Genomic DNA, 22,953 nt, shown 5'->3' on the forward strand with positions numbered 1-22,953 from the left:
GCACATTCTGCATGGAGCACTGGGTGTTATGCACAAACAATGAATCATGGAACACTTCATCTAAAACTAATGATGTAATGTATGGGGATTAACATAAGAATAAAAAAAAAAAGAGAAAACTTAAAAAAAAAAAAAACATTTCAGAAAGCATTCGGGAATTTTTAAATGAAGCTTTTGGCTTTTTCCCCTGACTCCTCTGTCATTCAACTGCATCCTCTAGTATTTTTCACTAATTATTAATTATTTCCTAATATGACAGCTACTTTATTCAGCTGAAGAAATAAAGCTTAGAATGATAGTGTATTTTCTAGTATTTTAATATGCTAGTCGAGTTAATTTCAAAAGTGAGTTTCATCAAAGTGGTTCATTGTTTAGCTTTTATAAGGGAGCAGTAATGTCACTTTGAACTCCAAAATGTGCTTGCTCTGCAGCCCAATTATTTCTGTCCTAACAGGAAATGCTGCCACAACTAATCTTGGGTTTTTTTCCTGTTAAGTGGACAATATAGAGTGACTTTTTAATTCAGACATTTCCTTATTAGAATGTTTCTGCCAACTTATGATTTTTGTGGCAATAATAATAATGAAATAGTTTCATACTAAAAAATGGTCACCACCTTATATTAGAAAGGAGAAGGAGGAAATAAAAATAATCTGTACAGCAAGCAAAAAAAAATTCTTCTATTCAATAACAGAGCTTTCTAACAGAACTTTCTGGGATGAGAGAAATGTTAGTTATCTGTGTTATTTACTACATTAGCTACTGGCTACAAGGGACTATATTTTTAATTTTAGCTAATTTAAATTTAAATAGCCCCACATGGCTAGTAGCCATATGAGCCATGATCTATGGTATAATAAGTTACTGGTTTCTACAATTATTGTCAGAGTTACTGATATATCTAAGCCTTTGATAATATATATAAATTTATTCTTGAATAGACAAAAATGTGACAATCTCTAAAGGCACTAATATGTTTAGGTACTTTATATTTAAAGAGACTCAATTTACTCATCACATAGATTTACATATATATACACACATGCACATATATATGCATGTATGTATATATATTAGTATCAACTGTATCAGTTTAAATTAGTTAGTTGTGATATCAAGAACCACCAAGTCTTAGTAGGTTACAGCAATATAGGTTTGTTTCTTACTCCTGCTTTTCAGGATTCAGCTGTAACTAGGCTCTGGGACCAAGCTAAAGGAGTGGCTACTATCAAGGAATTACCAAATTCTTGGCAGGGAGAAGAGAACAATGGGGGAACCAAGTACAGACTCTCAAAGCTTTTGTTTAGAAGTGGCACATGTCACCCATGTCACATTTTATCAGCCAAGTCAAGACACATGGACAAGTCTGATATGAGTGGTGCTGAGAATATTATCTTCCTTCAGAAATAACCTGGTAGAGAACAATCTAATAGAGAAGGGCAGGAAATATTTTGACAATAATATAATTTATTTTCTATAGATACATATATACATACATACAGATACAGATATAGATACACCACAAATATGTATATGTATACATATATACTTACACAGCTTCATTACAAAAGATATTTGAATCATATATACATACATATATATATAACAATTATATATGAAACCAATGGAATACAAAAAAAAGAATTGAGAATACAACAAAAATAAGATATAGTCAAAAAAGAGGGAGTATATTAATATCAGATCATAGGTCCTTTACAATTGATAGAGTTGGATTGTAAAATGGATTCTGAACTTTCCAGTATACCAAAAGAGGGATATATAAATTCTTACATTTATATTAATTATAAGACAAAAATAAATCAATTGCCTAGAGAAATACAGCTTTTATTGTTAAAACAATTTATGAAAACATTATGTGATAATGAAAAAATTACCTCAGAATAAATACATATTATAAATATATACCACTACAATAAATAAATAAACCTATTCAGTAGATATTTACTGAAAAAATAAAGACAGGAATGTCAAGTTTCCTAGAACAGTAACATAAAAAGTCACTTAATGCGTAATGTTAAAGCTCAATAAAATAAAATATCTTACATAAGAAGGCAAATATATAAATAATTATGTTACTTGAAACAAGAAGTTTAGAGTATATAGAAGAATGAATGGACAAGATCATTTATGTAAGAAAGAATTATTAGATCATTTCATGTAAAAAGAAACTGGTTCTTTATTGGTTAAGTAAAATCAGAATTATAATAAAAGTTTATAAGAATTTTTAATCGAAATTGTATACTTTAAAGTGGATACTTTACGTAGTTGGTACAGTTCTATGCATGTTTTAAGGACTTATAAAATACCTACCTAACAAAAGAATTCAATGCTAGAGATGTCAAGAAGTCTCAAAAGAAATACACTAAAGGACTGAAGTCATACTAGATATTCCCTTTTAAAACATCTATGTGTTACATACAGAAATTGGTTATATTTTCAGAATTTAGTAATTTCCTAAACTAAAAAAAGAGTTTAATATATAAATAATAAATCTGCATTAAACTATAAATAATTATAAATAGTAAATTATACTTATACTATATTCATAATAAAATAATTTATATATTAAAGTATGAATTTATATAGGGGAATTAAATGCATACTAAAGGGCTAGGGTGAGGGTTATAGAATTAGAGATGACTTCCTTTAGCTTAGTTCATTCTCTTTATATAGATCTGCATTATCCAGTATGTAACTACTAGATCCATGTGGCTACTGAATGCTTTATTGCCAGTATGAACTGAGATGTGTAAGATGCACACGACATTTTTTTTAATTAAAGAAGTTTTTAACTTAAAAAAATGTAAATGATCTCATTAGTAATTTTATATTGATTACAAATAAATCAATGAAATTGTTAATATTTTCTAAGTAACAGACTAAAGTATATAAATCAAATTAATTTCACCTGTTTTTTGTTCTTTTTTTGATATGGTTACTAGGAAACTTAAAATTGCATATGTGACTAATGTTTGTGGTTTACATTACAGCACTATTGGATAGATAATTCTGAGAGGAGACACGATAGCCCCATCTCATACATTCCTGAATGCTGGTTCGATTTAGATTCAATTAAGAAAGAGATAAATGAGAGCACAGAAGTATCTATCACTAGTCTAGAAAGACACAGGAAAGGGTGCAACATAATCTGTATCCTAAGATTGGCTGATGGAGGCCTTAATTATTGATAACATTTACTGAGTGCTTACTAAGTACCTGATATAATACATACTTTATCCCATTTAATACTCATAAAACTCCTATGAGGTAAAGACTAAATCAGGACCAAAGGCATTTGCTGTATATTTTTCCACAGTCATTTGCCAAAAATTAGTTTGTCTTTTGTATTTAGCTAAAGCCTGCAAACTTGGGGCTCTTATATTTCAGTAGCTTTCCTTTAGTTTTGAGAAAGAATTAATAGTAAAGAAATGTTAAAACATTAAAAAGTAAAGGTGGTTATGAAATGTATGTATGCAGAAGAATCCTGTGATCAACAAGATTAAAATATAAAGTAAACTGGATTATTAAATATATAGAGAGAGATCATAGCCTCAGAGAGGGACTAAATGGGACTAGTCCATTGACACCTTCCCTTATCTGCACCTTGACTTTTTAAGACCCTATTTCCTAAAGTAATGCACTTGGTTAAGATCTAGGCAGGCCCCAAGGAGGGGTGTTGCATGCTGGCCTTAACTGAAGACAGTGGCAATCATCGGTAATCACACGGTGATTCAGAAACAGATTGTGTATTTGTCTTACTCTTTGCAATCTCTCATTACATCTTTGAGTATCTGTATTTTCTCACTTCTTATTTATTTATTTATTTTTTTAAAGATTTTATTTATTTGAGAGAGAGAATGAGAGACAGAGAGCACGAGAGGGAAGCGGGTCAGAGGGAGAAACAGACCCCCCGCTGAGCAGGGAGCCCGATGCGGGACTCGATCCCGGGACTCCAGGATCATGACCTGAGCCTAAGGCAGCCGCTTAACCGACTGAGCCACCCAGGCGCCCCTTTCTCACTTCTTATTTAAAATCTCCAGAAGTTGTTCCAATTCTGCTTTTCCTGAAGAGATTAGTAAAAGGTTATTGTTTGTTTTGCTCTCTCTTCTTCATTATCACAAAATCAGACCCCCCCAAATGCAGTAGGAGTTTATGCTATGTTTTGTTCTGACATCTCCATTTGTATGGGGCACCACCAGGGAAACCTCATTAACTGTGAATTTTAAAGCTTCATGTAAACTACAAGTGTCTCATAAATCTAATCCTGTTATAGGAGACCCTTGCACTCTCAAGGGGTACCCCCTGAGACTTTCAAGAATTCTCAAAGTCAAGAGTACTATGATAACACGTAATTTCTTCCTCAACATTCAATAATGCAGAATGAAAAAAAAAGTAAGTGGATCTCTTCAGACTCTTAATGGTTCTACAAACTTAAGGCCAAAATCATGTATAAAGTTATTTGAGAGATAAGAATTGTTATTATTGTTAATATGAGAATTCCAAAAAACTTGTAATCATCATCCAATGAGCCCATTGGATTTAGCCCTTCTAATGACTGCTTATGTCTTTGTGATGCCCACCAGGAATTCCGTAAGTGAATTTCAACATTCCATGTAGCTTTTCTGTTTGTCTGATGCAATAACCAACAGATTTATTGAATGCAACATGAACCATGAATCAATGTTTGGAAATCTTTGTTTTAAAAAATGTTTAATGAGGGCGCCTGGGTGGCTCAGTTGGTTAAGCGACTGCCTTCGGCTCAGGTCATGATCCTGGAGTCCCGGGATCGAGTCCCGCATCGGGCTCCCTGCTCGGCAGGGAGTCTGCTTCTCCCTCTGACCCTCCTCCCTCTCATGCTCTCTGTCTCTCATTCTGTCTCAAATAAATAAATAAAATCTTTAAAAAAAAAATGTTTAATGATACTACTGGTAAAAATAGTTGATTATTAGACACCTATTTAGCCCCTTTTCTATTCTACTTCTAGAAAAAGAGAATTCCCTTCCTCAGGTAAGTAAAAACGTAAAATATGTTCAACAGCTCCAATATAACAATTGATGAGTTCTTTATTAATGGCTTATGATAGAACCTCTAAATGTTCACAAATACATCTCCCCTTTTCTCTTACCAACTCTTTCTCTGAACTACAGCACACAAGTGCACACAAACACACAATTCAGTCTATTTAGTTCTGAGTCTAGGTATTTAAAGATTTTTCCATTCATACAGATTATAAATTGGTAGAATATATTGTTTCTTTCATTTAATTAGAGAAGTACACTTGCAGAGCAAAATAAATGTTAACTAACATTATTTGTATTCCAGGGATTCATTTTCCATCCCTTCTAACTAACTTAAATGCCATGCTGTGTTTCTGGATTCGTTAACAACTCCAGGCACATTTCCCTCCACTTGCCTCTGTCAACCCAGCAAGCTGTTCCTTCTGACTTCAAAGTGTGAATATTTTTGCCTCATCATCAGTTTTGTAGTCTGAAGGGAGAGTTGGCTTACCTAAAAAGAAACCATACTTTCCAATGAAAACAAGAGAATAGGGATGCTAATTACCACTTCCTTTTAAAATATGTATGCCTTTTCCTCCAAAAAGAAAAAGACAAAGGTTCTTTTGTAAAAGAATAAAGGCAAAGTGTAAAAGAGATCTCCAAACAGTATTAATTATATTTTTAAAATTCAGGATATTAAAATCACAACACAATTATCAGCTGAATTATTTATGTATTCAGATAATTATTCAGATCAGAAATTAAACAGTTTCAAAAATATTAGAGTGTTTCTAAACAAAATTTCCCAAGTTGCTCATCATTTCTACAAAGTTACCTGGATATAGCTCAATGCCCAATGTACAAGTATCACTTTGTATTCATTGTATTGGCTTTGCTTTCTACTAGCAGGTTCTAATCATTTTGGCAGTCCTGGTCTTAGCTTCCTACGGCACATAATCAATCTTGCTTGCTTACCACATAGCTAACCCTGAAGAATCTTTTCACCTTACACAACACAAAGTTGAGCTGAATCTAAAATGCAAATATTACAGTGTTTCAAATACATCATCAGAAGACAATATTCATTTCCAATTCACTTGACTTTTCTTCCTAAGCGGCTCTTGAATCTTAGTCAACTCATGGCTCTGCAGGGAGATGGAAACATTAATTATACTTGGAAGAATTTTTGACTTCTTAAAGAATAAGGAAATAAACAGACTTAAATAAAACTAACATTTTTAAGGATCCCAATAAATTGGGTAAATCATTAGAGTTAGTGCTCCTTAGCTTTCTTCACTTTGTTCTAATCAGCGATTTCAATTTTTAAGTTAGTTGTACTTATTATGAATAAATGAAAACACATGCCATTATCTGAGGAGTTATGTGCTTGGCAGTGTATGAAATGTTTTCCTACAGTATCTTCTCTGATCTCCCCCAGGAACTTATAAGGTATATATCATCTCCTCATTTTATAAGTAAAGAAAGAGTGGCATAGAAATGAAGCAACATGTTCAATGTCACTAAGCCCATACACTCAGGCTTTGCTCTCTACTGCCAATCGGGCTTATTTCCTTGGCTTAAGAAGATTTTATTTCTGCTCCATTAAATAAAGGACCTTACAAACTACCTTTATATTCCATAGCAATTACTAACTTCACATTGAAATTTGGAACGGCAAAAGTGTTTAATTATTTATGGTTCACCTAAGCATAGTTTAATTATGGTTCACCTAAGCATAGTTTAAAACCAAAGATGGGATTCTTTTAAGTTGCACTTTGGATTTTTTCCCATTCTTTTGATTTCTGCATAATTACAAAATGAATATATGCATAGCCTTTACTTCACTATTTCTCCCTCCCTCCTCCCCAGGGTCACTATATTCAGAATGATATGTGTGTATCATGTTATATATATGTATCAGAATACAAAAAAGATTATATGAAAATGAGCAGTTTCATTTTGTGATTTTTTTTAATAAAGGGAAAATACTGTGCATTTCGTTCTACAATTTTCTTTCTTCACTTAATAATACATCTTGGACACTTACTTTTCACTACATCTACATCTGTCTCATTATTTCAAAATGCATAGTATGGATATTTTTAGATTATATAATCATTCTTTTAATAGACATCTATATTGCTTCCATATGTTCACTATTTGAAACAATGCAACAATTACTATTTTTTTTTTTAAAAAAAAGATTTTATTTATTTATTTGGCAGAGAGAGAACACAAGCAGGGGGAACAGCATGAATGTACCATGGGGGATTTTCTAGGATGGATAATGATAAGTGGAATTGCTAGGTCAAAAAAGTATTCATAAGGAGTAGAAGAGAAGCTATTTCTTCATACAATCTGATTAACTTTTTATCTTTCTTTTTTTATTTTGCCCTTGATAAATTAAAAGTTTATTTTAAAATTTGAATAATTTTTATTTTTACTGGGATTAACAATTGCTTTATGTATTTATTGGTCATTTTTATTTCTGTAAATTTTCTATTCCTATAATTTGCCCATTTTTCAAAGAGTGTTGTTCATCTGTTCATGGAGGATTTTTAAGGAAGAGTCCTTATATTTGAGCTAATAAAGTATTTTATTAAAAATTTAATTGGTTGAAGATTAAGTTCTTGGGGTCATTTTCTGGAGAAAAAAAAAAAAAAGCTTGGATGTGATGGCTCATTTCTGTACAGCCAGGATTACTCAAATATCTTCTATTCCACAGATTATACTCTTCTTTTAACAAGTATTCTTGCCAATAGATTCTAATTCCTATGGCTTTTTTTTCCGGAAACAACAACAGTATCTTTGAATTCTAATGTGATTTTGATGTTTCTACTCCCAGAGAAGTCTAAAAGTGTAAGCAGTTTTGGTGAATGATTTAGAGGTCCAATCTTTCTTCTTAGGTGGTTCACTAAAAGGGGAGGAAAACTCAGTCTTCAAGGAATTCTTATCCTATAAGAAGGAAAATGTGTTTATTAGACTTCTCTTGGCTCTGCCAGTCATGATCTACTTAACAAATGAAGTTATACTAAATCAAGTTGGTAACATTGGCTAAGTTCCACAATTAAAAGTCTGTCTTCGTATAAAGATATGCTGATTCAAATGATACACCTAAAGCCTAGAAGTTACCTGTAGCATGATTTTGAGGATAGAAAAATAATTAAGAAGCTAGAGGTAATTCTAAGATTCTGCTGATAAGAATACAGAACTTTGGCCTAAAATGCACTTCCTTGAGGAACAAGGCAAAAAATATAGCTTGTTATAATGGTCTCACATAATTAAGCTAATGTGGAAGCCTAAAGACTTAGAATGTTTCTGTCAAGGAACACTGTTTCTGATCATCATACATACTCTGGATATATTTCAGCATGACTAGCATGCCAAGTTGTACACTAGAAATTTCTAAAAGAAGAATTTACATTTTTAGAATGTGTTTGAGCCTCTTTATCCCATTTTCCACCATTAAAAAGAAAACAGTTAAAAATACTCAGATACCTTAAAAATTCTTTATGTATTATAAAAAAAATTACCTGCTTTCTCCTGACTGATAAGGAGCTACAAATTTAAACTTCCACTAAAGGATTTTAAAAGATTTTTTAATGACAACAAGAAGATTATGGATAGTTCCATCACACACATGACATCTGGTATCTTCTTCCTTGCCAAGATCTATAAATGGCTTAAACTGTCACTTAACTTTATAAAAGGCAACCTTTTTTTTTGAAGCCAAACAACCTAAAGAATAATAATCAACATAGCAACAACTGTAGAAGCCTCTAATGTTTGTGGTTATGTAATTATATGCCAGAATAAAAGGTTTAAGATTAGCTCAAGTTCGGGCGCCTGGGTGGCTCAGTTGGTTAAGCGACTGCCTTCGGCTCAGGTCATGATCCTGGAGTCCTTGGATCAAGTCCCGCATCGGGCTGCCTGCCTGGCAGGGAGTCTGCTTCTCCCTCTCCCGCTCCCCCCTCTTGTGCTCTCTCTCTCTCTCACTCTCTCTCTCAAATAAATAAATAAATAAATAAAAGATTAGCTCAAGTTCAAAGTAAAAATACTATAATAGCCAATTTATTGATTTTATTCTATAAATCTTACATGTTTATACCCAGTTAGTGGCTTGTATACATGTCTTAGCTATCTACTGCTGCATAACAAATCATCTCAAAATATAGTGGTTTAAAACAGCATTTTATTATTGCCACCATTCCGTGACTCAAGTAGGCCCAGTTCCCTGTGATATTATGTGGGTCTGCAATGTCCAAGATGGCTCACTACGTGCAGAGGACTTTGGTAGGGAAAGCTAGGCTCTTCCGGGATGCTGTGATGACTGGACATCCCAGTGGTCTCTCCAACAAGATAGCATTAAGTTCCTGGTATGACTTCCCCAATGGTCTGCATGATAAACAGTCTCCTCTGTCTCCCAGGGCCTTTCCCTCATAAACTCAGATAAAACTCCTGTGAAGCTTACCAAAACCTTACTCTTCTTTGGTTTAAACTGACCAATTTAATCTTAGCCTGGGAATCCCAAAGACTCTACCCTGGGACCCTAATTAAGGCATGTGCCCCCAGTGCTCCCAGTTCTCTTTGCTGCACCTTGCCTTGATCGCCCCGTGTGGTCTCTCCAGGCTTGCCATGTATTTTCTCCAAGACTTCTCTATTTCAATTCTCTTGTGGTCTTTTGTTAAACCTCAGCTCACCATCTGACACCCTAGTGTTTAATGTAACAAATATTAATCTAATAAAATTATGACAGAGGCCATCTTTGGAAAGTAACTATCACAGTTAGTCCTCTGGCCAAAGATGATACACATCTCTTCCATTTCCAACATATACTTACCAGACTCCCTAAACCCTCAAAGTTTCATCCCATTTCGGGCGCCTGGGTGGCTCAGTTGGTTAAGCGACTGCCTTCGGCTCAGGTCATGATCCTGGAGTCCCGGGATCGAGTCCCGCATCGGGCTCCCTGCTCAGCGGGGAGTCTGCTTCTCCCTCTGACCCTCCTCCCTCTCATGCTCTCTGTCTCTCATTCTCTCTCTCTTTAAAAAAAAAAAAAAAGTTTCATCCCATTTCAACCTCAGGATTACACTTTAAGTCTAGGATCACATGATGTAAATCAGGTTCTGGTGTAGTTGAGATTACTTATGGTGGACCACCTCTTGATCAGAAGACAAGTAAAGAAACAAGCTATGTGGCCCCCACATACCCAACATACAATGGGGAGACAGGATCAGGAGAACTGCAATAGATGTTTCCACTCAAAAAGAGGAGGAAAAATGGGAGCAAAATGAAGTCACCGGTCTGAAAAATTACTGAAATCTAGCAAAGCACAGTTGCCATTTCACTTTGCTCGGAAGGCAGGGGGTATGTTGCTTAGGACCCAAATATGTTCTCTGGGTTATTCTTCTTGGCTGCAGGCCCCATGCTCTGAAGTCTTGACACTATCCTCTCAATCATCTTCATTTCTTAAAAAATAGCTCATGGGTGCCTGGGTGGTTCAGTGGGTTAAGTGTCTGCCTTTGGCTTAGGTCATGATCTCAGGGTCCTGGGATTGAGTCCCACATCAGGCTCTCTGCTCAGTGGGGAGCCTGCTTCTCCTTCTAACTCTCCCTCTGTGTTCGCTCTTTCTCCCTCTCTCTCTCTCTCTCTCAAATAAATAAATAAAATCTTAAAAAAAAAAAAGAAAAGAAATAGCTCATGTTTGCAGCTGAGTAGTGTTCTCAGCCTGTTTCCTGCCAGGAAGAAGTTTGGGGCTCAAGAACCTTTTTGTTTTAAATGCTCTGTTCCTTTCTGTCCCAACTGTTACAATTCTTTTAAAAATTGTGGATTTGTTTAAATTGTAATGAAATTCACTAGACAAAAGTGACAGTCACATATTTTCTGAGTGGGGTCTTCACTTTGGGTCAGTAGTGAGGATGCACAGGCTCATAGCAGACAGGGTGAATATGTTTTAAGAGCCTTAGATGTAATTTCTACTGAGAGAAAAATTTTCTGCAAAAATAATTTTCAGAAAAAATAATTTTCTGAAGCCTCAAGAAACTTCCAGCCACACTTTTGGTCTCATCTTGAACTACAGGCCACAATACTTTACTGGTACCACTCTGGCTTTGATATTTTTTCCTAAATTAAAAAATATATTTTCTATTTCCACCACCCCAAATTATTTCATGCCCCTTTGCAGTGAATGTCTCCCACCCATGGCAACAAATGATCTGCTCTCTCTTACTATAGATCAGTTTTGCCTTTCTAGATTTTATATAAATAGAATCATTTACTGTCTACTCTCTGACTTCTCCGGTTCAGCTTCATGCTTTTGAGATTGATTCATGCCTTTGTATTCCTTTTCATTGCTGAGTAATATTCCATTATATGGCTATGCAACAGTATGTTTATCTATTCATCTGTGAAAGAATATAGGTTGCTTCTTGTTTGGAGTTACAATAAATAAAGAATATATAAATATTCCTGTACATGTCTTTGTGTGGATATATACTTTTATCATTCCTCCTTGGTAAGTTCCTTCAAGTGGAATGGCAAAGTCTTACAAAAGATTTATACAGAACTTCTTTTAAAAATTTGTCATATAGGGGCAGTTGGGTGGCTCAGTTGGTTGAGCATCCAACTCTTAGCTTTGGCTCAGGTCATGATCTCAGGATTGTGATATCGAGCCCCACATGAGGCTCTGTGCTCAGTGGGGTGTCTGCCTGAGATTCTCTTTCTCTCCTCTCCCTTCCTCTGTGCCCCTTCCTCCTGCGCTTTCTCTCTCTTCTCTCTAAAATAAATCAATCTTTTTTTTTATTGTGCTATGTTAATCACTATACATTACATCATTACATCATTAGTTTTTGATGTAGTGTTCCATGATTCATTGTTTGCATATAACACCCAGTGCTCCATTCAGTACATGCCCTCTTTAATACCCATCATCAGGCTAATAAATCAATCTTTTTTAAAAAATCTGTCACGTAGTTTTTTTTAAAGTTTTATCATTTAATTCCCATAAGCAGTGTATGAGAGTTCCAATTCCTCCACAAGCACACCAAAAGTTGATCCTGTTAGTCTTTTTAACTTTAGCTATTTGGTAACTCATTGTGATTAATTACTGACAAAGATGATTTTGAATGTAGAGCAGTTTTTTTTTTTTCAAACATTTATCAACCATTTTGAATGCTTCCTTTGTAAATTGGTCAAATTTTTTTCTTTTCTTTTTTCCAGTTGTGTTGTCCTCTCATTGTTGAGTTGTAAGATTTTTTTTTTAACATATAACAAATAAAAATGTTTTTTTAGATACATGTATATAATATTTTCTTTCAGACTGGGACATTTCTTTTCATCTTTAATATAGAGTATCTTGAAAAGAGAAGAAGTTTTGGTTTTGTTTTTTTAAAGATTTTATTTATTTATTTGACAAAGAGAGAGAGAGGGAGAGCACAAGTTGGCAGAGCGGCAAGCAGAGGGTGAGGGAGAAGCAAGCTCCCCACTGAGCAGGGAGCCCGATGTGGGGCTCAATCCCAGGACGCTGGGATCATGACCTGAGCCGAAAGCAGACGCTTAACCGACTGAGCCACTCAGCTGCCCCAAGAGAAGAAGTTTTCAAATCTGATGGCATTCAACTTAACTTTTTAAAAAATGGTTCATTTTTGTTGTGTCCTATTTTTAAAAAATCTCTGCCTTCCCAAATTGTAAATATTTTATCTTTGCTTCTAAAAATTATATAACTTTAGCTTTTTGATTTGGGTTTATGAGGTACATTCTTTTTTCCCAGTCGATATCAAGTTGTTCCATAAATACCAGTTGTTTCAATACCCTTGATAAAGAGATTACCTATTTCCATTGAATTATGTTGACACCTTTGTTGAAAATCAGTTGACTATTTATGTGTGTATTTATTTCTCTGCTCTTTCATGCTACATTGATCTTAGATTTATCCTTATTCTAGTGCTACAATGTTTTGATTACTGTGGATTTATTAAAATTGAAATGAAGTAACATTTGTTCTACAACTTCTTTCTTTTTTAAAAAAAATTGTCTTGGCTATTTTAGGTCCTTTGTATTTGCATATAAATTTTAGTATTAGCTTGTGAATTTCTGTTTTTATGAAGTCAGCTGAATTTTGGGGGGGATTGGGTTAAATGTATAGATATATGATCTAAATTATTTTTTCAGAATGATACATCTTAGAAAGTTTTGTATCTAGTACACTTCTCTCTTTTAGATCTGATTTGGTGTTATCTTTACTATATGAAAAGATTTTAAAAATATAGTAATTAAAATATCTCATTTGAGTATTAGAGATGAAGAAAAATTGCTGAACCAATATAGGCATTTTTCAAAAATCAGAGCCTTTAGAATACTAATAAATATTATACTATATAGAGTTCTATATATAGAATACTAATAAATACTAATAAATAAATAATAAATATCCCCTTCATCTTTAATGAAGGGGATAATTAGGAGTATTATGCTTTATATATATGTGTGTATATACATATATATTTAACAGATATATTTTAACACATATATATTTTATTTATTTATTATTACTATTTTTTAAGTAGGCTCCATGCCCAGCGTGGAGCCCAATGTGGGGCTTAAACTCACGACCCTAAGACCAAGACCTGAGCTGAGATCAAGAATCGGATGCTTAACTGACTGAGCCACTCAGGTGCCCCTATTATGCTTAATATATTTATAGAACAATGGGCAAATAACTAATTACTTTTCATAATTAATTGCAGTTGTTAAATATTCTGAACTGGCCATTTTGATTGTACATTAAACTTACTCATGGAATTCCCATGTGCTTTCTCTGACAGGTTGGAGTTTGCTGACATTTAAGTCACTGAAAGAGCCCTTCTAATGTCCACTCTCCCTTAGTAGGGAATGTTGCAAAGAAGCATCTTTGTCATCAAAATTTGTAACATTTTATAAAAACATCAATAACTGATAATTCTAGGTATTTCATAAAATATCGTAAATTTTATATTTAGTCCCGAGGCAATCCTCTCAAAAAGTGCTGTTTTATAAACCACGTTAAAAAAAGTTCAGGGGCACCTGGGTGGCTCAGTTGGTTAAGTGTCTGCCTTTGGCTCAGGTCATGCTCTCAGGGTCCTGGGATGGAGCCCTGCGTTGGGTTCCCTGCTCAGTGGGGAGCCTGCTTCTCCCTCTCCCTCTGCTTCTCCCTCTCCCTCCCCCTGCTTATGCTCTCTCTCTCTCTCTCAAATAAATAAAATCTTTTTTTTAAAAAAAGTACATGCATAAACACGCTTATTTTTCTGAGGTAACAAAAGGCAAAATCACGCTGTTTTACTATGGTTTTCAACATGCTTATCTGAACAGTTAGCATAATCATAATGTCTTCAACAGCTTGGCCATTGGTCATTGTTTCAAAAAGCTTCCGGGAATATCCAATATAATAGAATGGAAAACAGCTGCTGTGGTCTGAAGCTTTGTGGAATATAATCTATAAATCTACCTACCCAGATAAACCAACTAAAAAATAAAATAAAATGTGACTTATGCTGTGAATATTAAACCAAATTAAAAAAAATAATAATAATAAAAGATAGGTTTGTTAACATCTGAACTAATGTATTTTAAATGAATCTACTTGATCTTAACGGCAGGTGTTTATTGGGTGTTCATGATGTACCAGGTACTATTCTCAGTGATTTTCCTAAAATAAACTTGCTTAATCCTCACAAAAACTTTCTGAAGCATGTTATTATCCCCGTTTTACAAATGTAAAAATTGAGAAAAAAGGAGGTTAAATAATTTGCCCAAGATCAACAGTTAGGAATGATGGACTAAGGACCTCCAAAACTCCACTCATCCATAAAAGCAATGAACACTGGCAAAAATCATAGAATCAACTTTTTCAGAACTCTAAAATTAACTCAGTATTTTCAACAACCCAAGAATCTTTTATTCAAAAAATGACTTAATCTTGATGGGAACAGTGAGCTTTGTGGTGGCTTGACTTGCTTTCATCCCATTCCTACCCCCCAGCTCAGTAGTAGCTTCAAAACCCAGGAGACTTAAAATCACCAAAGGGGCACAGTGGGTTTGAAGCACCTTAGAGAACAGGACAGAAATTCCTCAAATTAAAAACATAACTACTATATGATCCAGCAAACCCAAGTCTAGATATTTGTCCAAAAGAATTGAAATCAAGATCTCAAAGGGATAAATGCATTCTCATATCCATATGCAGCACTATTCACAACAGCCAAGACATGAAAACAAGCTGAATATCCATTATTAGATGAATGGACAAAGAAAATGTGGTATATGGATACCGTGGAATACTGTTCAGCCTTTTAAGAGAAGAAAATTCTTCAATATGCAAAAACATAGTTGAATCTTGAGTACATGATACTAAATGAAATAAGCCAGTCATAAAAAGACAAATACTACACGATTCTACTTATATGCAGTACCTAAAATACTCAAATTCATAGAATCAAAGAGTGGAATCATGGTTGCCAGAGGCTGGGAGGAGGGTAAAATGAAATTATTAATCAATGGATATGAAGTTTCAGTTAAGGAAGATGAATAAGTTCTAGGGATCTGCCATCCAACATTGTACCTATATTCAATAATACTGTATTATACACTTAATTTGTTAAGAAAGTAGATCTCTTGTTAAATGTTCCTACCATGACAAAACAAATTTTTAAAAAGCCTCATTCTCAGATTACTGTCACTGTTAAACCAATCTGGGAGGTCCCTGGAAAAGCTCCTTCTATACCGACTCCACCCAGTCTGGGAACAGCCCTATCACTAGACATTTATTGAAACTGATCAGCAATAATTATTTAACATTGCCTCTTCCTAAAGCTGTGATACTAGTTGTGACAATCACTATATATCAGGTTAAGTCTCCATATTCTAAATCCCCCCCAACCTTCTTGTATTATTTACTCTCTCTCCAGCACCCTTGCATATATATACCACCCCTTCTTCCTTTAGCCAGAAAGCAAAAACCTTGCGTATCTACTCGTGCAGATAAAAGCCCCAGAAAACACAAGTCCATGGTGTGTGCCAACATGACACTCTGCTGCAGTTACCACGTTTTTTGTATGACATCATCCTTAATAGTATGTTTCAGTGAAATTCAAACCTATCACCACTGCCAAGGAAATGCTTTTCCCTAACCATCTCAACAGTCCTGCAAATATGTGTGTGTGAAGAACTGCATATTTATACACACAGTATTTCTGGTATCTCTTTTTTGAATGTATCATAGAGAACATATGACATACAGAATATCTTGACAACTAACACAAAATGAGTCTCATTCCTCATCAGTACAAACATCAACATGGCATGAGCCTCATAAAGGGAAGAGATCAGTGTTCAGTCTGAAATTTAAGGGTCTGAGAAAATGCTCATAAGATAAGAAGTCAGCCTGCCACGGTGTCAGGTAGATGAGCAGATGAAGGATAGATGATGATAGATAGATAGATGATAGATAGATAGACAGATAGATAGATAGATAGATAGATAGATAGATAGATAGATAGATATCCTGACAGGAAACACAAAGTTTCTTTTTTTTTTTTAAAGATTTTATTTATTTATTTGAGAGAGAGAGAATGAGAGAGAGCACATGAGAGTGGGGAGGGTCAGAGGGAGAAGCAGACTCCCTGAAGAGCAGGGAGCCCGATGCGGGACTCGATCCAGGGACTCCAGGATCATGACCTAAGCCGAAGGCAGTCGCTTAACCAACTGAGCCACCCAGGCGCCCGAAACACAAAGTTTCTAGATCAGAACACAGTTTATTATCATAGAGCATCTTAGCACTGGTGAGGCTATAAAAGGCATCACTACTAAAATCATTCTGAATAAATGGCATTGATATAATTGGATAATTATTTGGGGGGAAATGAGGATTTTGCACAAACAGAAGGACTGTACCACAGACTCACAAAAGTATGACACTCAGAGCTTGACTGGCACACTGTCCCATCCTGCCCTTTGGAGAGGGAGAGGCTTTTATTCTGGGATATAAGCAAATATTACAGGAGAGAGGAGTCTCTGAATCTCTCTGAAGGAATATAACTATCTTCCAGAACATGCTTGCTATTCAATCATCCTTTAACCAAATTTGCCAGTGGTCATTCCTCTGAACGTTTAGACCATGAGGAAACATGAAAGCATTCACAGAGAACTGCCTTCCAATAATCAGATCTAGGGACTGAAGCTAAATAGTCCAGTGACCTTTACTGATTTATTTTACAACTTTCTATTACTGAATAATGAAAAGTAGGGCAGATAATGTAAATGGGAAAAAAAGTAAAATGCTTTCTTCACCATTATTGACATTTTGATTAAAGAAATCAATGGTATTCATAATAATTGTCTTACTCTAAACTACCTAAACTTTTAGGGTAATCACTTACAGGCAGTAACTTGGTACTAAAACATTTTCAGATTGTAGTTCTTATTTGAAAATAAGGGTGTTTGTTTTTTACATTTTTATCCCTAAATCTTTTCTTGAAAACACACAACAAAAACAATCTGCTTCAGAGATTCTCCCTTGTTATCACTGAATAGGCAATAAATTTTTATATCTCACAAATTCTGTTCAGACCAGGTTACTTTACTTAATCCTCGTTACCTTCTGCCCACTTGCCCAGAATATGGCAAAACATTAGAAAAATAAAGCTGACTTTATTTACTTTGATATAGCAAAGATATTTTCAAATAAATTTCAAAATCAAAACAAAATGGCCCTAACATCTAGATCACACTTTAGAAACAAAACTTCAGTGTCCTGAGCATTACTAATGTTAATCATTTAGGACCCTCTCACAGCCATTGTGATTTTTTTAAAAGATTTTATTTATTTATTTGAGAGAGAGAGAGAGAGAGAGCATGCACAGGGGGAGCGGCAGAGGGAGAAGCAGACTCCTCACTGAGCAGGGAGCCTGACAAGGGGCTCCATCCCAGGATCCTAAGATCATGATCTGAGCTGAAGGCAGACGCTTAACCAACTGACCCACCCAGATGCCCCCATAGTGATTCTTTTAAAGCATAAATCATATCATGCCACATCTCTGCTCTCCCCTTTTGATGGCTCCCTATTTCAGTCATAGAAAAAAATCAGAGTCCTTTCAATGGCCTAGAATAACTTTCATGGTCTGCCCATCTTGAGGAACAGCTGTTTTTTGTTTGTTTTATCTACATATTCCAACTAGTTGATGGGTAATTTGATAAATTCAGTATGATTGGCATGTAGCCTAGAAATAAGTCCTAGAGTTATTTAGCTTTGCATTGAATAAATTCTGTATGTAATCCAAATGGTTTCCCCTGGGAGATATTTTAAGTGTCATGAAAATGTGTTCTCTTGTTCGGCCCCAGACAGAGACTTATTAAGCATCTTTTGAGGACAGTCACACACTCATACAAGACATGGAATCTTAAGTACAGACTATCCCAGGTCTAACAAAGGAGATAAGCTGTGTACATCAATATTAATATTAGCAAAGTAGCAAAAGAAAAAAAATGAAATCCTAAGGAATTCCCATGTAGTGAAGATTGCTTGATTACTTGCCAAACTGGAAAATTCTCCTGAGTGAAGTTAAGAATATCTGGAGACTTAGTTCTGCTCTATCTCAGAGGAAGACAAAGCAGCAGTAGGGCAACACTAATTTTATAAAGTTCAAACAAAAAGTTGGTAGTGATGCCTATATACAATACAGGTATATTGGTATACATAGTACAGTCTTTGTTTACCTGGTTATAGCACAAAGAACTACAGATTCAGTGCAGATCCAACTAGGAAAATGGCATACAACACCTGTCTCTCACAACAGTGTGTCAGCAACACCATTTTTGTATGAAAAGAAAAATGTGCATGCTTCCAAACTTAGGCTACTAATGTATCTGATCACAATGCCTTTCAACTAGAGGAAGTGATTTTATTTCAAATCATGAAATTTGCATACAAAATTGAGCTTTTAGGTGAGGTCACATTAATTCCCTTTGGATAGGGCTTTTTCTTTCTTTCTTTCTTTTTTTATTTTTTTTAAAGATTTTTATTTATTTATTTGACAGAGAGACACAGCGAGAGAGGGAACACAAGCTGGGGGAGTGCGGGACGGAGAAGCAGGCTTCCCACTGATCAGGGAGCCCGATGCGGGGCTCGATCCCAGGACCCTGGGATCATGACCTGAGCCAAAAGCAGACGCTTAAGAACTGAGCCACCCAGGCGCCCCTTTTTTTTTCTTTTTAAGATATGTGTTATTTCTTTGAATTTTGTCTTTACAACCACCTTATGATGAAAGTGCTATTGCTCTGCTTTGTCAATGATGGAAACAATAAACACAGGTATAAAGCAAGGAGCAATAGCACAGAAAAGTTGTTAGAGGCAATCATACACCACCCTTCCAGGAGGCATCACGGGACCGTAAGGAATGCCTGGGCTCTGCTGGCAGGAGAAAGGCCCACCCTGACACCGACTACAATCTAGGAACTTTGGGCAAGTCTCTTCAGCTATGAAGTGGTGACAATGATACCTGTATCACAAGGTCGTGTTACAGGAGCTGAAGGAGATGAAGTACGCAAAGCCACCGTTTACTATCATCATAGTTCCTAGGAAAGCACAACTTAAAAAATGTGCATATATCTACCAATAACCCAATGTTAGAAAATTCCGAGAATCATCATTTTGGATTGTGTTTCTGGCTTCCTCCAAATGCTTCTCATTTTGAACTATTCCCTGAAAAGCCTATGTTGCCAATCAAATCTGAATTACTGCTTACCTCTACAGACCACTCTCCTGAAGACTGATTACCTTTTAACTATGATTTGAGATTTAGTTTTCATAATAGGAAATACCAGTTTTGCAGAGTGGCCTGGCAAGGCTTTATAGAACAGCTTCAGTCAGACTGACATGTGCTTTTATTAACCATATTTCCTGTAGCTGCACAGACAATGAGAAATTCACTTCTCTGAGCAGAACCAATTATAACTGAACAGGTACACTCTTTCTCCAGCCTGGTCATGATGTCAAATGTTTGATTAGAAAGATTTAGTGCTTTTAGCAAAATGGGGGTGAATTTCTTTCCATTTGCAAGAACAAGCTATTTCTGCCTTTCATTTCATAGTCTCTTAGTATCTTAATTCTAGTCTCCCGGTGTGAAATAGAGTCGCAAATGCAACGCCCTTGAAATGGGGGAAACAATATTGTTATATGTGTTTCAAAACAGACTGAGCTAGCTTCAGGGCAGAATAAGCAGCACCAGGGCACAGAATCAGATGTACTGTGTGATCTAAGAGAGAAGAGAGAACAAGGTACACATGAAGACTATGTCCCAGTGGATGCAACATGGGGATGGACCTGGTAGCCCTGGAAAGGAATCTCAAGAAGAGTGTCAAATACAGGGAAACGATAGGATGAAACAGGTAAAAAGGTGCATGGAAATATTGCCTTGTACATATATAACATGGTGATACAACCACAACAAATCAGGTTTTAGAAATGCAGGACTGAAATAGGGAAGGGTAATTCTAAAAAGAGGCAGTCCTGGGAAAATCCTCTCATGGGAGGTAAAAAAAAAAAGACAGAAAATGGGAACCAAGTTCCCACTAAATGTAGGATTATAAAGACAAAGCAGGCCCCATGAAATCAAGCATTACAGAAAAAGGCCCCTCTTCAGCTGCCAAAAAGTGAAACTTACCAGCAATGTCAAGGACGACCACCGTCCCCCCAAAATACTATAAGCTCATTTTTGGACTTCCTATTTCTTCTCAAGAATTCTTCAGCAAAGCAATCTGTTGATATTTCAAGGATCCCAAATCAAGATTTTTCAGTTACTTTTAACTCTTTACTGACCAGAATACAGATACAGAATCATAGATTCGTAGAACATTTAAGCTCAAAAAAATAATACTGATCATTTACTCTAACCTTTTATAGTCAAGAATGCTAAGATTATCCCATATTACATGGTGAACTAGTAACACAGCCAGGATAAGAATCACATTCTCCTGATTTCCAGACAGTATTTTTTTTCCATCACAGCTATCTAAAATTAAATTTTCAATATATTTTTTTAAAGATTTTATTTATTTATTCATAAGAGACAGAGAGAGAGAGGCAGAGGGAGAAGCAGGCTCCCCGCTGAGCAGGGAGCCCGATGTAGGACTCGATCCCAGGACCCTGGGATCATGACTTGAGCCGAAGGTAGATGCTTAACCATCTGAGCCACCCCGGTGCCCTAAATTTTCAATATTTTCAAAAGAGAATTGTACCTATATAAAGTCCAAGAGAAGAAACTTGTATTAATAAGAGAATCTAGGTAGGAATAAGCTAAATTTAAAAGGTCAGCAGCAGAGAGTTATAAAATGAAGATTCTTTACTGAAAGTAGAAGGAGAAAAATGCAACCCAGAAAGAAAAACCTTTTGCTCTGCACTCTAATATACATCTACAACTAACCATTTTTTATTACCCCCATTGCTACCCTGTTGGCCCAGGGCAGCATCACGTATAGCAATGTCCCCCTAGTTGGTTTCCCTGTTTCCATCCTTGCTCCCCTATTAACAGCAGCACATAAATCAGAATGAATCCTTGAAAATATAATTGTCATTCCCCGACCCAATCCTCCAATCATTTCTTGTCTCATAAAAAGTTAAACCAAAATTACTATAATGACCTACAAAGACCTATGCAATTTACCTCCCCCATTTTGTCTGAACTCATCCCCTTTTGTCTCCTTCTTCACTATATTCCAGCCATCCTGGCCTTCCAGATGATTTTTGAGTACATTAGGCCTCAGGGTTGTATCATCTCTTTCTTCTGCCAGGAGCACTTACCCCATCCTCTGTCTGCATAGCTCACCTTATCCACTGAAGTCTTTGGACAAGTGTCTTGTTCCCAGTAAGGCGTACCATGACCACCCTATTTAAAATTATTCTATTCGCCTTGCACTCTTAATCCTACTTATCTTGCTCTATTCTTTTTTACATAGCACTTATCATGAACTGCCATTCTATATTCTTTACTCCCACTAGAATGTAACATTACATAGAGTATCAAGTCATTTACCCCTTTGTTATTGATGTATATGCAGCATCTAAAACAGTACCTAAAATATAATAATCAAGAAATATCTGCTGAATGACAGACGACTAAAAGCAGATGATCCCCACGTTAAAAGCCATAATCTCTGGTTTTACTCAAAGGAAAATACAGAAGTTTTACACTGGAGAGAGTACCACACAACTGAGTGTTCCTAATTCTGAAGGAAGAGGTCTAATATGAAGAAATGGCAATTTGAAGAAATGTCAGAAGTATATCAAAGATTGTTATAAAGACAGTGCTCACTTCAGCAGCACATATACTAAAATTGGAATGATACAGAGAAGTGAGCATGGCCCCCTGCAAGGATGACATGCAAATTTGTGAAGCATTCCATATTTTTTTAAAAAAAATTTGTTATAAAGATATACAGGACTTTAATTATAAGATTTGACTAAATGGAATATCAAACCATTTGCCAAGATGGTAAAATAAAAATTCATAAATTCCAATCAAAATCCCCCCAAGAGGGCACCTGGGTAGCTCAGTCGGTTAAGCGTCTGCCTTCGGCTCAGGTCATGATCCCAGGGTCCTGGGATCGAGTCCCGCATCAGGCTCCCTGCTCTGTGGGGAGCCTGCTTCTCCCTCTCCTCCCCACTTGTGCTCTTTATCTCAGTATCTCTGTCTCTCTCTCTCAAATAAATAAAATCTAAAAAAAATTTTTTAAAAATCCCCCCAAGATGTTTTTATAGAAATTAATGAAGTGGCTTAAAAGTTCATTTGAAAGAATGAGGAGCTGAGAATTTAAACAATTAATAACAAGAAGAAAAAAATGTATACCAATATTATAACATATTAGAAAATACTATTTGTGAGTTACTGATTTAAGAAAAGCCAGGTAAATC

The 22,953-nt window shown here is 35.5% G+C and overlaps 1 protein-coding gene and 1 non-coding gene across 5 annotated transcripts in view; one reads left to right on the top strand and one right to left on the bottom strand.

Moving 5' to 3' along the window:
• The window catches only part of THEMIS (thymocyte selection associated), a 188,124-nt gene that overhangs the window by 44,800 nt on the left and 120,371 nt on the right, over positions 1–22,953 (bottom strand). The window contains exons 5-6 of one of the 4 annotated variants that reach the window (XR_014147934.1): positions 4,948–5,529; positions 2,916–4,744 (exon numbers count right to left, since the gene is read on the bottom strand). The exons of 2 other annotated variants lie outside the window; for them this stretch is intronic. Coding sequence is in view for 1 of the 2 variants with exons in the window: in XM_081828975.1 (XP_081685101.1) it covers positions 6,101–6,163 (63 nt within the window). In the remaining variant the exon portion in view is untranslated. Of the gene's footprint in view, positions 1–2,915; positions 4,745–4,947; positions 5,530–5,604; positions 6,164–22,953 lie in introns of those variants that run through there. One more of the 4 variants, XM_081828975.1, reaches the window with a different exon arrangement.
• LOC115939895 (U6 spliceosomal RNA) lies at positions 22,347–22,451 on the top strand. Its single transcript, XR_004074660.1, has one exon. It is a non-coding gene; the product is annotated as a U6 spliceosomal RNA (small nuclear RNA).

This window comes from Leptonychotes weddellii, chromosome 8, assembly GCF_054177405.1.
Source record: "Leptonychotes weddellii isolate Sample4059 chromosome 8, ASM5417740v2, whole genome shotgun sequence".
Taxonomy (NCBI): domain Eukaryota; kingdom Metazoa; phylum Chordata; class Mammalia; order Carnivora; family Phocidae; genus Leptonychotes; species Leptonychotes weddellii.